The sequence below is a fragment of the Paroedura picta genome, chromosome 18, assembly GCF_049243985.1.
Source record: "Paroedura picta isolate Pp20150507F chromosome 18, Ppicta_v3.0, whole genome shotgun sequence".
Taxonomy (NCBI): Eukaryota; Metazoa; Chordata; class Lepidosauria; order Squamata; family Gekkonidae; genus Paroedura; species Paroedura picta.
Genome location: NC_135386.1, coordinates 7653923 through 7670892, shown reverse-complemented (window position 1 = coordinate 7670892; position 16970 = coordinate 7653923). Strand labels below are relative to the sequence as shown.

General features: G+C 43.9%; 1 protein-coding gene across 2 annotated transcripts in view; it reads right to left on the bottom strand.

Moving 5' to 3' along the window:
• SLC12A1 (solute carrier family 12 member 1) overlaps window positions 1-14063 on the bottom strand; it is a 46821-nt gene extending 32758 nt beyond the window's left edge. Inside the window, exons 1-8 of one of the 2 annotated variants that reach the window (XM_077318149.1) lie at window positions 13760-14063; window positions 10685-11244; window positions 9846-9974; window positions 9312-9387; window positions 3230-3325; window positions 1756-1895; window positions 911-1021; window positions 354-465 (exon numbers count right to left, since the gene is read on the bottom strand). In XM_077318149.1, coding sequence (XP_077174264.1) covers window positions 354-465; window positions 911-1021; window positions 1756-1895; window positions 3230-3325; window positions 9312-9387; window positions 9846-9974; window positions 10685-11089 — 1069 coding nt within the window. In that variant the 5' untranslated portion in view covers window positions 11090-11244; window positions 13760-14063. Of the gene's footprint in view, window positions 1-353; window positions 466-910; window positions 1022-1755; window positions 1896-2489; window positions 2586-3229; window positions 3326-9311; window positions 9388-9845; window positions 9975-10684; window positions 11245-13759 lie in introns of both variants that reach the window. The other variant, XM_077318150.1, reaches the window with a different exon arrangement.
• Between the last annotated feature and the right edge of the window lie 2907 nt (window positions 14064-16970).

Below are 16970 nucleotides of genomic sequence, written 5' to 3'. Positions count from 1 at the left end.
TCTCTCCATCTCAGAGGACGCTCCGAGAGGAAGGCGACCCAGAATGCTTAATGGAGCATCAAGAGCAGCTTGACATATAGATCCCCCTGGCGGGCTAGAGCCAGGCAGGTCATGAAAACCCGGCCCGCACTTTGCAGGTTCTGTGTGGCACTTCGCTCTAGTTGCTATTTGAACGCTGCTTGTGTCTACACAATATACTCCAATTGCAACAGATTGGTAGCTGGCTGGAGACGTGGCATCGTGAATCTGCCCATTTTGGCTTCGTGCGGGATCATGACATGCTCCCCCCCACCCCTTGTAAGTGGCTCATCTTTACTGCAGAATCTGGATGGGGCGGGGGGGGAGAAACTTGCCTTGGTAATTGAAAAACCCTCTTGCTTTTTTTTCACGGCTGCTTGGGATGACCGTCCCAATGAAGAAGTTCACGATAGCAATAAGAAGGATGATGAGGAGAACAACTTGGGCCTGCAAAGATAAAAACGAATCCATTTTAATTGTGGATTTTCTAAATCGCTGGCCATTTTTTAAAATGCTGTTTTTCAGTGTTTGGGGGCTAAATGCAGAGAACATTAGACATCAGTGGGAGTTCTTGTTAGTGGCTCAGGTCTCATTGATTTCAGCAGGGTTTAAGCATGACTCATTTTCTCATGTTCAGGACACTTTGATTCTTCCATATACTTGGCTCTTTTATTGAACGGCATTCAAACAGCTAGTTTGGTGTATTGGTTAAGAGCGGTGGTGTCTAATCTGGAGAGCTGGATATGATCCCCTGCTCTTCTACATGCAGCCAGCTGGGTGACCTTGGGCTAGTCACAGTCCTGTTAGAGCTGTTCTTACAGACTCTGATTTTATTGTGATCCTCTTGGGTGTTTGTTTTCTCTAAACACTCGTTTTGAATATTGTGCTTTACCTTTGCTTCCCATTCCATACCAGCCACAGAGATGCCCAAAAGAAGCACAACCGTTATGGCTCCTATTATCCTGATGTCGTTGGATTCATCCACCATTATAGCATTGCTACTCTGGAAGAAAATGTTGAGAAAGAAACAACTTAAGGATACCATTTGCGCAAGACCGCGTTGGCAGCGACATAGAACAGACGGAAACAACTACAGAGGGAATCTTCCCATTCCATGGGTAATGAGCCCTGAATTTCATATTTCTTATGCTGGTTGGGCCTCAATCACCAAGGTTCTTGGCAGGCTAATTGGCACCTTAATTCCCTTTAGTGATTCGGGAATTCACCCCGCACTGTAAGAAACATTTCCTCAACCTGGCAACAGGGATGAGAAAGCGTATAAATTAGGATTTATGTTACATTTAGAGACTTCTGATCCACTGATAGTTGATACGTAATGTGTTTATAAAGAGCCTCTTGTGGCGCAGAGTGGTAAGGCAGCAGACATGCAGTCTGAAAGCTCTGCCCATGAGGCTGGGAGTTCAATCCCAGCAGGTGGTTCAAGGTGGACTCAGCCTTCCATCCTTCCGAGGTCGGTAAAATGAGTACCCAGCTTGCTGGGGGGTAAACGGTAATGATGGGGAAGGCACTGGCAAACCACCCTGTATTGAGTCTGCCAAGAAAACGCTGGAGGGCGTCACCCCAAGGGTCAGGCATGACTCGGTGCTTGCACAGGGGATACCTTTACCTTTACCTAATGCGTTTATTAGACGTGTGCTCGGTGTGTCTAAAAAATGACTAAGCAAAGTTTCACTGGGGGGAGGGGGGGTTAGCCACACGTAACGGAACCATCCTTACCTTGAGGAGTTCCACAACTGTTTCGGCAAACCCAACCACATACATGGCGACTGCCACAGCATTGGCAAAGGCAAAGATTAATCCAATGGAGCCCCCAAACTCGGGTCCTAAACTCCTGGAGATGAGGTAATAAGCACCACCTGCCGACACAGCAGAGGGTAAGTGACTTTTATCACACGAACAAATCTGTTCCAAAGTGATTTTGCTTCCCCCTGTAGCTGCAACTGGTACTCGACCAGGGTACCAAGGAAACGCTGGAAGGCGTCACCCCAAGGGCCAGACGTGCTTGCACAGGGGATACCTTTACCTTTAGCATAAAACATACTGAAATGATGACCAACTTGTAGTGCTTAAAAACACATGCCGTATCTGAGCAATGTTCTCCCGATCATATCATAAACTCTACTGAGTTTATTTTGTCTAATTTGCCTTCCAGCTATATAAATCGACTGCTGTTTTCAATAGATATAGAAGGGGGGGGGGCCGCATTTTTACATTCTTCCATGCGGCTAAATACCTGGAAAGCACCAACAGGCCTGTCCTCTCCTTTCTAGGCTGAACTAGTAATTTAACATGAGATGACCTTCCTGCCCTCTAACTCAGTTCCTCTATCCAAATTATTTCCCATGGCCTGGGCCAATATAGCTTTGATATATTCCGCCAGGCTGGAATAACACGGCTAACATTTCCTGACAAAGCTTCGTATTCTCGCATTCAAATAATACTGTACTCACCTCCTCGTACCACTCCATTTGTACATATGGCAGACATAGAGATACCTGTTAAAGTGGTAACTACCACACTCAGGCAAATGACTACGACTCCAAGACCTGAAAAAATCCCAAAACAGATGTTTGACCCAAATACCTCGGCCGGATCATTACGTGCTAAAATCCTGCATCTTGGAGCGAAGGGAAAACGGTCCGACTATATCTGTAAATACATGCGATGCGCTAAGTTGTCAGGATCAAGAAAATACCAGCAAGGTACCGGACTCTGGTCCTGAATCCCAGAAGGAACTGCCCTTGTCCCCAGAAGCCTCTGAAATAATTAAAGTATTATAAACATCATGAGTGTTCGAAATCAGCCAGTCATGTTTGTTAGCCCTTCCGGTCCATCCGTGGAAACGCAACCTGCAACGTTCTGAATAAGAGATTCGTTTTTAATCAAAGAGGAAAAGAAAAAAGAATCTCCAAGAAAAAAATTGATTAAAATCCTCCGTCAGTCCCGGGTAGGATTCTCTGCACTTTGTGAACTGAGCTGAACTTTGTGATTCACAGGAAAAGTGAAAAATCAAAATATAGGTTATGACTACAGTTGACTGTATGGCTTACCTTTTAGTTCCCTGCAGGTCTACTGTCCATTGTGCTGTAATTTTAAGTCTAGGGCCCCCTGGCTTGTCTAATAATAATACTTGCAAAACTCTTACCAAATGTTAAGAAATATAGACATATTAGAACCCTCAAGATTTTACCTCCACGAACAAACCCATTAGTTGCTATTGCAGAAGTTGATAAGCCAGTAATGGAGGTGACCATGGTAGCAAGAAGGATTATGATAACTCCAAGACCTGTCAGCAACAGAAAGGCCAAAAATGTCACTTGCACTCCGTAACACCAAAAAGTTCTCTAAAAGAGAAATTTAAGCCGGAATCCAGTCTCGGACTTAACCCAAGCTTCATTCATGAAAGGACTCCTATTGAATGAATCCCTCCCTTCTCCATTTGGTCTGTGTACGTTTTGGGAATGGGCAGAGTTGAATACCTTTTGGTTATTGAATAATTGAAATTGAGTAGCCGTGTGAGTCTGTGGCAGTAGAAAAGACTAATAGAAGCTTAAAGGCTAATAAAATTTGTGGCAGGGTATGCGTTTATATTTTTATATTTCTATGTTGTCCCCCATCTTGAGTGTGTAGGAAGAGTGGGCTACAAAAATAAATACTTATTTATTTATAAGCATGGATTCACAGTATAGTTTTGCAGAAGTTTTGAGCAGGGCAGGCAGAATTTCAAAATTGTTCCTCACCTTCATTGTAGGACTTGTGGACAGCTCCACCTTACAGGCCCTGTGGAACTGTCCTCAGTCCTGCAGGGCTCTGATCTCCCCAGGGAGAGCATGCCACAAGGCGAGTTTGACATCTTTGGGGCCAGAGAGCTTGAGCAAGTTCTGCCCACTCCTTAGATTGGGGGAAGTTTCAGACAAGGCTGGACAGAGGAGTTCGATGCATCTTTGAATTATATATTCCTGGCATATCTGTCTGTCTACCTACCTATCTACCTATCTACCTATGTCCCTCCCTCCCTCCCTCCCTCCCTCCCTCTCTCTCTCTCTCTTTCTTTCTTTCTTTCTTTCTTTCTTTCTTTCTTTCTTTCTTTCTTTCTTTCTTTCTTTCTTTCTTTCTTTCTTTCTCTGTCTCTCTCTCTCTCTCCCCCTCCCTCCTTCCTTCCTTCCTTCCTTCCTTCCTTCCTTCCTTCCTTCCTTCCTTCCTTCCTTCCTTCCTTCCTTCCTTCCACAAACAATACAATACATCCAATAAAATAGAGTACATAAAAATGCATAAAGCCAAAACTTTGAAGCCACAGTTTAGGACTGCTGTAATCAAATACATTCGTAAATAAAACTATCTTCAGCTGGCTCTTAAAGATGGAAAGGGAAGGGGCCAGGTGCATCTGTCTGCAGATGTTGTTCCATGATTGGGGGGCTAGCAGTGAAAAGGCCCTGTCTTGTGCACCCACCACACAAACTTCTTTGATCGCTGGGGCTGTAAGGAGGGCCTCTCCCCATGGTGGCACTCTCCTTGACAAGCTCCTTTGCCTTCTACTTGGTGGGGAAATGAGATCATGGCTTCCCTGGTCACCTTTGTCCTGTCCCCCAAAGACCTGGACATCCACGTGGGAGTGTGATGTTGGAACAAGAGCATGTAAGCATAAAGTATTGGTGCCACCCTCTTCTGAATATCATTCTCCCCACCAGGCTGAACTTGGGGGGGAAGCCGGGTAACTACGATCAGAATTGTGACCACCGCCTAAGCTTATATGTTATATGTGACTTGTTGTTGATGTTAATTGGGGTTTTTATGGGGATTCTATTGTGTTTTAACTGTTTATGTTGTAAACCGCCCTGAGACCTATTTGGAGAAGGGTGGTCTAAAAATTAATTAATTAAATAAATAAATGATGATGATGATGATGATGATGATGATGATCATCATCATCATCATCCAGGGTACCCCCTCCATTCACACAGGAACTGACCCTGCATATTGGATTTAAAATATTTAACCCACATGTCCTCATGGGCGGGGGTAAGCAAGTAGATGCCGAAATGCAAGGTCATTGTCTCCGCCCTCACATAGCATGGGGGGGGGGGGAGGCCGGAAAGTGTATCTATATTTGATGGCTGCCAAGTGATAACTGTAGACGTCCGTGTGGAAACCAAGGCCACGGGAACCACTCTTGCAACAAAGTAATGGCAAGATCTGATTAAAGTTTAGATTAAAACCCCAGATGTAAGGACATTAACTAACGTTAAAATAAATCACTCTTGCCCGTGGCTATTTTCACACCCCGGAACAAAGCAATGCTTCTTGATGAGAGCAATAAGTTACTCAACTGCCCTTAAAAAAAAGAAAAGAAAAGAAACTAATTTTGCATGAAAGCCCGGAGCAAAGTCTTGCCAGTGTTAAGATGCAGGGTTTTCATGGCAAAGCATATACTTATATGTGCTTCCAGCTGCAAGGCTTCATTTGGCATGCATCATAAAACCTGTGAGCACCTTTTTGTCAGGCACAGTGCCAAATGCAAACATATAACGCTGCATAGATTGGCAAATCCCCCCCACATACACATTAGCAAGGTTTTTTGTCTATAAACTCTTGTCAAAAGCAAAAAACCCCCCAAAAAAACAAACCCAACCCTTTCTTTTTAACATTCAAATACATAGAATCCCCCTCCCCCAAATTTCCAAAACATACCCAGAAATCCTCACTCAGACAAACTGCACCTGAAGGGATGCTAGAGAGTTGAACAGGGAATTTAAGAAATATAAGCTATGGCTTTTGCTTGTGTGTAGATTCTCATCCATTCTCCACAAAACAGGGAGCTTTGAACTTAAGAGGATGTCCACAAGCATTTCCAGGGGGTTGGTATGTGACACAGGTGTGCTGTTCTCAGTATACTAAGTGAGAGACACAGCCGTTGTTGTACCTGTTTAAGCGACAGAAGAAACCTGGGCGTATTCCGCACACAATAGATAATGCACTTTCAATGCACTTCAGAAGTAGATTTTCCTGTTCTGCACAGGAAAAGCCAGCTGCAAAAGTACATTGAAAGTGCATTATCCTATGTGTGCAGAATGGGCCCTAGTTTGGAAGTGCATTCTTTTGGCTTGACAGAACAGCAGGCTGTATACTGTGGGAGGAAAGGTCCTGTGGTGGAACCTCCAACATACCCAGCTGCTCTAGAGAAAATGGTGGGGGTCTGTGTTTCTCCCAGACAGGGAGAAAAAGGTACGAAACCCTGGTTTTTGTTGCACTTTCTCTTGGCAAGCATATACATTTCCCCTGCTTTTCTGGTTGCCTTCTCTGGCACTGAGACAAGAGCGCAGGGAACTCCAGTATGGACCTGATCCCAGTGTACCCTGGAAGGCACATATTGCAGAGACCTGCTGAAGGAGACTTTAGGTTGGTCAGGCCCTGGGTAGGAGAATCCCACACAAAACACCTTGAGTTCTATAACAACAACAACACATTAATTTTTATAGCCCGCCCTTGGTTAGCTGTTGCAAATATTTTTTTAGAGTCACCCCTCCCAGGCACTGCCTTTCACCACAAACTGCATGCAACACAATCCATTATGGCAACTAACTAGATCTTTCCCTTTTCTGTGAGAGACAATGCATGTATGTGTTGCTCCCGTAGGGTTGCGTTCATATCAGTTATGGTTTTGAGTTACTTCATAAGACAGTCAATGAATTTCAGTCTTGATTGTATATAATAATTCATCTCTGGTGTGAGCCTAGAATTGGTCGATACATATTATTGGCACATGGCCGAAGATCGATCTGTCTGTCTGTCTGTCTGTCTGTCTGTCTGTCTGTCTGTCTGTCTGTCTGTCTGTCTGTCTGTCTGTCTGTCTATCTATCTATCTATCTATCTATCTATCTATCTATCTATCTATCTATCTCTGCCTTCCTTTGGAATGAGAAAACAAAGCAGCATTCCCTTCTTCTCCATTTTATCCTCACAACAACCCTGTGGGGTAGGTTAGGCAGAGTATGTGTGATGGACCCCCAGTCACCCAGCAAAGCACCCATGGCAATGTGGGGATTTGAACCTGGATCCCCCAGATCCTAGCCTGAATTTCTAACTACCACACACCTCTGGCTTTTAAGATAGCCTCTAATTTCAGATGCAAGGCTAAGAAAGTCCATCTGATTCATTTTAAGAGTTAGTACATATCAACTAGCTTAGGGATTACTGTTTAACATGTATTCCCAAATAACATGGCTCAGTTCTGTAAACATGACAAGGCTGTACCATGTGAGTCCCCTCCATCCCGAACATAAAAAGCACTCTCCGTGACAGGAGAAAGGAAGATGGGCGTGTCTTTTGAATCAGCCCCTTATGCTATTTTCCTGGATACAATGCTGCTACAGGCCTCTCCGAAACAACAGGAAATCTGACATGCGCTAACTGCGGCTACGGAAACGGAGGTTTCTGCTCAATCCATTAAAAAGAAATGAACAGCGTAATAGTTATTATGCACTTTGATTCCTACGCTTTCCTTTTAATGGCGTCTCACTTGTTCCCATGTCACAACTGAGCCCGTAAAAAGAAAAAAAGCACTGCGTTACTTTGTATTGTAACTTGGAACAGAAGAACAGACACAATTGAATCAACAATAATCTGGTTCGTAGGTTTGGAGCAATATAATTAACAAATAAAGGGAATATAATTAACTAATAATTTATATTGATCTGTCTTTGAAGCCCACTCTAAAGCAATACGGTGGACCTTCCAGGATCCCAGTGGACCTTCCATCACTCGGACAGTCCGTAGAGTGGCAAATGAAATTGGTTGGTGGTCCCTGACCGAGGGAAGTTCGCTTGACCTCAGCCAGAGCCTGGGCCTTTTTGGCCCTGGCTCTCGCTTGGTGGAATGAGCACCCTGGAGACATCAGGGCCCGGCTTGACCTGGCAGAGTTCTGTAGGACCTGCAAGTTGGATCTCTTGACTAGGCATTTGGTTGGGGTCAGCAGAAGGAACTGCTAACATCAGACTGGGCCTCCCTCATCCTATCTTCCCCCTTCCCCATAATGGAGTTTAACATTTTTATAATTATTTCAATCTCATCTATCTTATTTCATATTATATTTTAATAATGTTTTGTGAATGCTTCTCATATTTATGTATTTAGGTCTTATATTGATTGTTACCAAATCTGTTGTTTACCACTCCTGAGGCGAGCAATCACGAGGGCGTGGTATAGAAGTCACACATAGTGATGGATGGATGGATGGATGGATGGATGGATGGATGGATGGATGGATGGATGGGTGGGTGGGTGGGTGGATGGATGGATGGATGGATGGATGGATGGATGGATGGGTGGGTGGGTGGGTGGGTGGATTGATGGATGGATGGATGGATGGATGGATAGATGGATAGATAGATAGATAGATAGATAGATAGATAGATAGATAGATAGATAGATAGATAGATAGATAGATAGATAGATAGATAGAAAGAAAAAGCACATGAGTTCAGAGAAAGATGGAAGACTCTGTAATGCACAAGTTTTGCCTTGGCCTGCCTACTCCAGGTGAGCCTGGTTTTATCACATCTTGGAAGGTCAGCAGGGTTGACCTTGGTTTGTATTTGGATGGGAGACCGCGGTACTGAGGCGGGCAATGGCAAACCACCTCTGTTCATCCCTTTCCTATTGGATCTCCAGAAGTTGGCCATGACTTGATGGTATTCCCCACCATTGAGTTACTTAACTAGTTAGGGCAAATCAGTTTCCTTGGACACCTGCTGTTAGTTGCCGATGCTGGGGGAGCAGAACCCTTCATAGATTGTCACGGGTCTGTATTCATTTTCCTTTCAGCACAAATGCACGGCATGAAATGATTTTTGCACACCAATGGTTTCAAAGCACTGTACTTTCTGAGAAACTGCCAGGTTTTAGTCTTCCAATATTAGCTAGTTTTTAGAATATAGAAGGTTCTTCCAAATGCCAATCTTAACCGTATTTTGCACAAAGGCTGTATCCAGCACAGTTAGATGTGCTTCAGTCCTGTTGATTTTAGTGGCAGGGAAACGGGGATTGACGTGTGCTACATCTAGACTGTTCAAAGGGGTAATGTGTTTAACAGTCTGGAAAATTCCAGCGTTGGTTTAGTTAACTTTGCCTTCGGATACAATGGAAAAGATTCCAGAAGGCCTGAATGCCTGTTCCGTGCCAATTCACACTTCAGTTTAAAGATTAATAGTGTTTCTCTTGTTTTTCCCCGTACAGAGGTCTTTTTTTTTTTAAAAATGGACTTTAAAAAAGCATACCTATTCCAGCTTGGCCTACGATCCAGGACAGGCGAATGAAAAGCATCACACCCCAAATATTCAGCATGCACCTCACCTAAACGTTGAACAAAGAGAGTTGTGTTACTGTGTCGCTGCAGAATGCAAGCAATGTTAGCAGCTAAAGGGTGAAGTTGCCTGGCTTAGGATCAGATCAGATAAAAACTATTATATAGCCATTAGGCCACAGCGCTATAAAATAACAGTCAGAGAAACAGCATTGAATGACACCTAAAAATAACAGGGGTGCTGAAGGCGCTTAGGATAGCATTGCCAAAACAGAAATTTAAAAATTAAAGTTTGAAAATGGAGCAAAAACAAGATATAATGTTAAAGCAAGATAGTGGTTCTAACCCAAACCAGCCCATGCATACGTATCACAAAGCATGGAAAGGTGATGTGCTAACCATGTCATCATCTCTAGCGCAAGCAACTGCATGTCTTCCCCGGCCCCGAAGGTGCAATGCAGACAAAGGGAGCAGAATGGAATTGTCATCCCAAATATGTTCTGCTTACCAGGACACCTTTCACCCATCCAAATTTGACAAAGCCCCCTTGGGTTTCTTCTTCGTTCTTGGGTTCTGTTTCCCCCCCTGTAGTGCCATCTGCTTTGGTGAATTTGTCCACTGAAGTAACTGCAATGTTCTAAACAATAATAACAATTATTATTATCATTTTATTTATTATCCACCTCCCCCAAAAGGCTCGAGGCGGATTACATCACTCCATAAAAACCCCAAAATACAATCCAATAAAACAATATAAAAACCCATATATAAATATCCTTCCCCATAAAACCAAGATGAAATGGCAAAAAACTCCTCCTAGCCAAAACCCCGAATCTTCACCACCTAGAGGGGATGGTGTAGAGCAGGGGTAGTCAACCTGTGGTCCTCCAGATGTCCATGGACTACAATTCCCATGAGCCCCTGCCAGCATTTTCTGGCAGGAGCTCATGGGAATTGTAGTCCATGGACATCTGGAGGACCACAGGTTGACTACCCCTGGTGTAGAGGGTGCTGATTGACTTCTCTACCACCATGGATACCCTGAATGTCACTTGAGCTGAAGGTATCCAGGGGTCCCCTGGTGTCTTTTTTTGAGCTAGATGCACTAAATTTGAACCACAGCTGCTGTAACTTTTTCTGGTGCCATGATTTAGGTTACCCAAATTTACCTTTGCTCCCAGAGTACACACAGTCATTTTAACACAGGAGGATTCACTTCTGAGTAATCCACCTGCATGTCTGAAGTGTTAGAAGCACACTTGACTCTCTGACTTCCTTTGGATCAAGGGCATTCTGTTACAAACAAATAGCCAACAGAATGTTTGCCTTTCCTTTATCCCAACATACCTTTGCCAGCTGTTCATGAATGTCCATCAGGCTTGGCCGGATCATTTTGGCTCCGGTGATGCTGCCGGTGTTTCGGTAATAATCAATTTTAGGGATAGCCTCCACTGTATTATGGCCAAAAGTTTTCAGGTAGTATGTGTTACTATGCGTATCATAGGGATGAAAGCTTCCGTCTGTTTTAGCCGTGTCCTCATTTTGAAATAAATTATTGTACAGCTCTCGGTTTCCAGGTCTGTAGCTGACATGTAGCCTGTTATTGGTGCTCTCGGCAAAAGACGTTTCTTCGTAACACTGAGGGTTGGGGTCTTCCGGGGCCGGCCCTGTACTGTCACGGCTTTCGTTAATTACATTGACCTGAAACCTATTTGGACCCGGATCCGAAAAGACATTTGGAGAATTATTCATATTTGTGGATGTTTGGTTTTATTTTCACAATTTTTTTTCTGTTCCTTTGTCGTCAGATTCTCAGTGTAGGACTGTAGCAGCTCTTGAGTGATTGCGGTGAATCATTCATTGGAGACTTCGCTGGTCTCTCTTACGCAGTCATTACAAAGTGGGGCCTGCCATCAAACACAGAAAGAAATATGCTACATTTTAGTTGTGTGTGTGTCTGCCGTCAAACGTAGGAAGAAAGCGTGCTATTTTTTAGCTCGCTCATTTGGTGTCTTACAGCTAAAGTCGCACCAAGTCGCAAATGCTGGCAGGGGCTCATGGGAATTGTAGTCCATGGACATCTGGAGGCCCACAGGTTGACTACCCCTGTCATACAGGACTCAGATCTGGGAAATCCAGGTTCAAACCCCTGTTTTGCCGTGGATGCTCCCTGGGTGACCTTGGACCACTCACTTGACCTTGGTCTAATCTACTTTAGAGGGCTGTTACTGTAAATGGAGAGGAGAAGGATGTTGTAAGCTGTTTTGGGGAGAAGAGCAGGATCTAAATAAAATAAATTAGAATAGCAAAGATATTGGAACAGTGATATTTTGTTTGTTTGTTTGTTTGTTTATTTGGACTTGGGACCCTGTCTGAAGTTTGAGCCTGAGTCTTCTGTATAAGAACGTGAATGGCTGCCCTTATGCTCTGCAAAGTTGGTTTAAACATTCCAAATCCACTATTTTCTGGGGGTGGGGATGAGAACAGCAACACAAAGGAATGTGTGGGATCATACAGCTCAGTTGCGATTGGCTCATTTGGACTGGATGGCCTACACATGAGCAAATGACTATGGAACAGATACAGGTATCGGCTATTAAATTCCAGGGACCAGTTTTGCATTCTCTTCACATGGCAAGCTCTTGTTTTATAGACATGTTGAAATAAACAGCAGCAGATGGTCAAACTTTAATGTACATGAAATGCAAGACTGGGTCCCATTAAAGATAAACGTGAGTCAATATACAGATATTTCCTGCCAAGTTAGAAGAGGAATATCCCGGTCCCTTAAAGACAGTGGCGAGTTTGCCCTTGATTACCAGATGGAGAAGGGTCAGGATTTCCAACAGTATTTCAGATTTTGAAACACCCTGAAAACACAGAATCTGGCATGTCGGGTTCGATTCTGCACTCCCCCACATGCAACCAGCTGGGTGACCTTGGGCTCGCCACAGCACTGATAAAACTGTTCTGACCGAGCAGTGATATCAGGGCTCTCTCAGCCTCACCCACCTCACAGGGTGTCTGTTGTGGGGAGAGGAATGGGAAGGCGACTGTAAGCCACTTTGAGCCTCCTTCGGGTAGGGAAAAGCGGCATATAAGAACCAACTCTTCTTCTTCTTCTTCTTTTCATGGACTTTGAGGTTGTTGCTTGCAGCAAGTTTTGGCTTGGTGGCTGCAAGATGTTAGGACCGTAAAATGCAGTCAGTTCGCTTGGCAGATTAATCTATTTGTCTGATTAATTAGTGAAGAGCAATTTTAATTTGAGGGGGCTGAAGGATCAGGGCACACTTTGAAGCTACTTTGCTTCTTGTGAGTTACAATAATAGGCAAATGGGGGGGGGGGGGGAGGATCCCAGTCTAGGAGGACTGGTAGCTTTCGTTTGTGAAACTGCAAGTTATTTTGTTGCTTAAAATGAGAGATGCTGCTGAATGTTATGACCACCCTGCTATCTTTCCAAAATTCCATTCAGAAGTTTTCATTTCTGGTTGCTCACTGCTTGATGAAACTCTGCAGTCATTTTTTTCCCAACCCAAAATAATGAAAAAAAAATTGATAGTAAAATTGGAATTAGGTTTTATAGTTGTTTCTGCTTATAAATGACATTCAAACGATGTGGAAGAAGTGCCTGAAATGGACCAACTAGCAAATAAAATCAGCGGGAGGGAAACACGACGAGCACGAACAAAAACGAAAAGAAATGAAAACATAGCATGCTCGTATACCCGTTGTCAAAATCAAAGTTTTAATATTATTCAAAATAATGAACATTAAGGCTGATGCCTCAGCAATTAACATTAAAAACCAGACACACACACGTCAGCATTGGGGTGCGTTTCTTTAATACATCCACAAGTACTGAACTGGACCATGGTTTATGTAACCTAGTATGCGTACTCCCAACTGGTAGACCCCCAACAGCTCTTTAGAATACTGGTTTTAGGCAATTAGATTGTTAAAATTTAAGGCCTCCTCCTCCTAAAATCGGGTTGTGAATAGTCTTACTAATTCGTAATCACCTAGCGTTGAAATCTGTCATCTTTGAATGTGTGAAAAGAACGGTTTAGCCTGACCAGCACCCCATCATTGTGGAAATTCATACCATACCAGCCTTATTTCTGCGAACGTAACACTCAAGTGTTCCTGTGCAAAAATAGGCTCGAGTTTCTTGGCAATACGGCTTATTTTCTGGACCTCTCCCCCCTTTGACTGAATGCACACTGATGAATTATTCTCCTCTGGTCCATTCATATTTACTGCTGAATTTTTGGGATGTTGTTACTTAGGAGAAAACAGGCAAACTCTATCCATATGATCTTTTCTGCTTATTATGGCGAAAGCTTCCAAATAAAAAAAAATCCATACAGACAGTTAATGAATGAATATTCTAATATGAGAAGCATTTTAAAACAAAGACTTACCTCTTACAAATAATCTCAGTGGTGCCTTGAAGTATAAATTTAGTGGGACCTGCTGGCTTCGGTCGGTTACCTTTAAGCGTATTAAAACTCAGTTTAAAGATAAATGGATGCCGTCCGGTTGGTTTCACCTGCCGCTTGTCCCCTTATTTTGTGCAAAAATCGGTTTACTTCATTTCCCCCCCTGCTGTGCAGCGTTGACGCTTTTTGTCACCACAGAACTCAATGGCTGGTCCTTTTGTTCGCTATTGAACACTCGTCAGATCAGCCGGTCCCGAAGTTCGAAGTGGAACCTCTGATATCCCTAGCCATATGTTCACAGGAATATTTTTGTTGGTTAAATATTAGCTAGTAATGAGCCCATTAATTCTCGCCCGGAAGGAGATAGACTTGGCACCTACCTCTTGCTGAAAGTGACTGAGACACCCTTCAAGATCGTGACCTCTGTTCTGTTGAGTTGCCAGAATAAGTATCCGCCCGGCTGTCATGGACAACGTTCCCAGGAAGTCATGTGCTACTTAAATAGGTGTAAACCATTTTGAAAGTTCTCGCATATGCATGCTAATCTGTGGGATTGTTTTACCGCCTGGAGCATTACAAGGTCATACTTTTATTTCACGCACCGGGTCTAATCCAGCTAGAGTTAGTTGTGATTAAGGCAAGAAGCTGGTGCAAATGCTTCTCCGTCAAAAAGGTTAACTGCGGGTTAAGTGCCAGCCACAGACTAAATTCGGCCATTTTTCTCTCTCCCAAGAAAAATATGATGGAATTAGGATCACTGAAAACACTTTTGTTCTTAAATATTTGCATCATTCACTTGACTAAGCTTGGACGTTAAAAAAAATTAAACTTGTATGCAGTACAGACAGATATTGTAAAAGATTTGTCACCCTGGGTCTCAAATTTGGGCTGATCCTGCGTTGAGCAGGAGGTTGGACTAGATGGCCTGTATGGCCCCTTCCAACTCTATGATTCTATGATTCTATGATTCTGTGATTCTATGAGCAGGGGGTTGGACTAGATGGCCTGTATGGCCCCTTCCAACTCTATGATTCTATGATTCTAAATTATGAAAGCTTTTTTGTGTGCTCCCACCCCAACCAGTGGCTCCAACAGAGAAAAGAGCATTGAAAGAAGACAATAGTGATGAAACCACTACAGGATCAAATTGACGTCTCGTCGTAAGGACAGCCAACAGCCCATGGCACGGCTTGGAAACTGGAATGGATAACAACACGCGTAAGTGACATTTTTTGTGACAGCTTTTGTTGGCATCCTGCAATAAGGCGATCTTTTGCAGAATGGCCGGAAGACGGTTTATCCTATCTTCCGGTCTGATTGCAGAAACTACACTCAAGCAAGTAGTGGGAAAGATCTTCCATTGTTGTTAACCTTCTTGCTAAAGCAACTTGCTAGTTCTTCAGTAGCTGGGAGCTCCGGGGCTGTGGGAGATCTCCTTTCCTGACATCTACATTTCATCCTCTAAACGAATACCAAATTTGTTGTATAAAAGAAAGCCTTAGTACAAATTATTTGGATGCCCAATATCATAAAGAACATAGAAGGTACAGGAATAATATGGTGTGTGTCTGCATAGGGGGGTGAGTCCCAGATAGAATCTTCGTCCATGAAGTGGCTCTCAGTTGCCCTGGGTCGTTCTGAGGATGGGCCTAGTTTTTGTTCCCCAAAGTAACTTGTTGCTTCCACAAATCAGAGGAGATTGCTCTGCCTTTCTTTTGCCCCAGTCTCAAATATTTGTAGGGAATGGAGTGTTTTTTATATATATTTAGGCGGTGAGATCAGAGTTCCTTTTTGTCTCCTTCATGCCGTCTTCTACAGATTCAGGAGTTGTGGCGTCCGCTCTTGGGAAGCGTATCTGGGGTTGTGTATTAGGGAGGCCAGTCCCCAGGTTGGGGCTGAGGTTCTTTCGGTTTTACAGGTCATCTCCAGGCAACAGAGACCAGTTCCCCTGGAAAAAATGGCTGCTTTGGAGGGGGGACTCTGAGGTTCCTCCCCATCCCAAATCCCACCCACTCCTGGCTCTACTCAGAAAGTCTCCAGTTATTTCCCAACCCAGAGCTGGCAACCCTAGTTGTGTTGCTGTTCCCGAAAAAACAGCTCTTCCCGAAAGGCTTACTTAATGTCTTGAATTTACTGCCACGAGATATGGCGGTGGCCTCTAGGATATAAAATTTCCTTAAGGAGGTTGAACAGATTCATGGAGGGAAGGCTTATCAGTGGCTATTAATCATAACAGCTACAAATGGAGCATCCATATTCAATTCCTGTCAGCTTCCTGACTTCTAACAGAGAGCAACTGCATTAGACAGAGCTTTGCATCACCCCCGCAAAAAGCGGTCTCCATTTTGTCCTCACACTGTCTTCCCATGGGCGTTCATGCAGGGTCCCTGAAGTGAGAGCGTGCATCTTCAGGACCTTTGCTCACTTCAAGAGTGTAAAAGACAAATGCAGACAAAAGTCCTCCTAAGAGTAGGAATGAATCATAGAATCACTGAATTATAGAATCAGAGAACGAGAGAGTTGGAAGGGACCTCCTGGGTCATCTAGTCCAACCCCCTGCACTATGCCGGCCACTATATTCGATACAGAACTCTCCAGGGGGGTGTCCCCTCTGTTCCCACCTTGCCATCTTTAAAACCATTGCCAGCTGAGGCTCAGATTCAGTCTGGCTTGCAGATCACATGTGCGCCAAACCAGACCATGGGCCACCGATAAATCCCATTCCGGGTGTCCATGGCTGAACGCAGGTTTGACTGAGATGCTCCCAACACAGTGGTCTGTTGTGCTGCCAACCACTCGCAGAGGTTTTGGGACGAGAGGTCTTTGCTGTTTTGCTACCCAAGGCCCTCCAACGAGTGGAGGGGACAGAGGTGGAACCTGGAGCCTCCTGTATGCAAAGCACAGCATGCACATTTCTTGCAGCGTTTGACCCTGGCTCTGTGTTCTTTTTGGGTTTCCCTTTCAAAAACCCAAAGTAGCCTGAGCGGCATTTTGTTTAGCTGACAGATCCGCAATTATCCCCTCCGCTGTCATTCGTCTAGGCAAATGGTACAATATGAAATTACAGAGATGAATGAATGACCAGCCTGAGCCAACTGGCTTATCTCTGCATTTCTCCAAGCACCTCTTAAAAAAAAAGAAAAGAAAAGCCACAACACAGAGATGAAATCCTGTTTCCAACATTTCTTTAAAC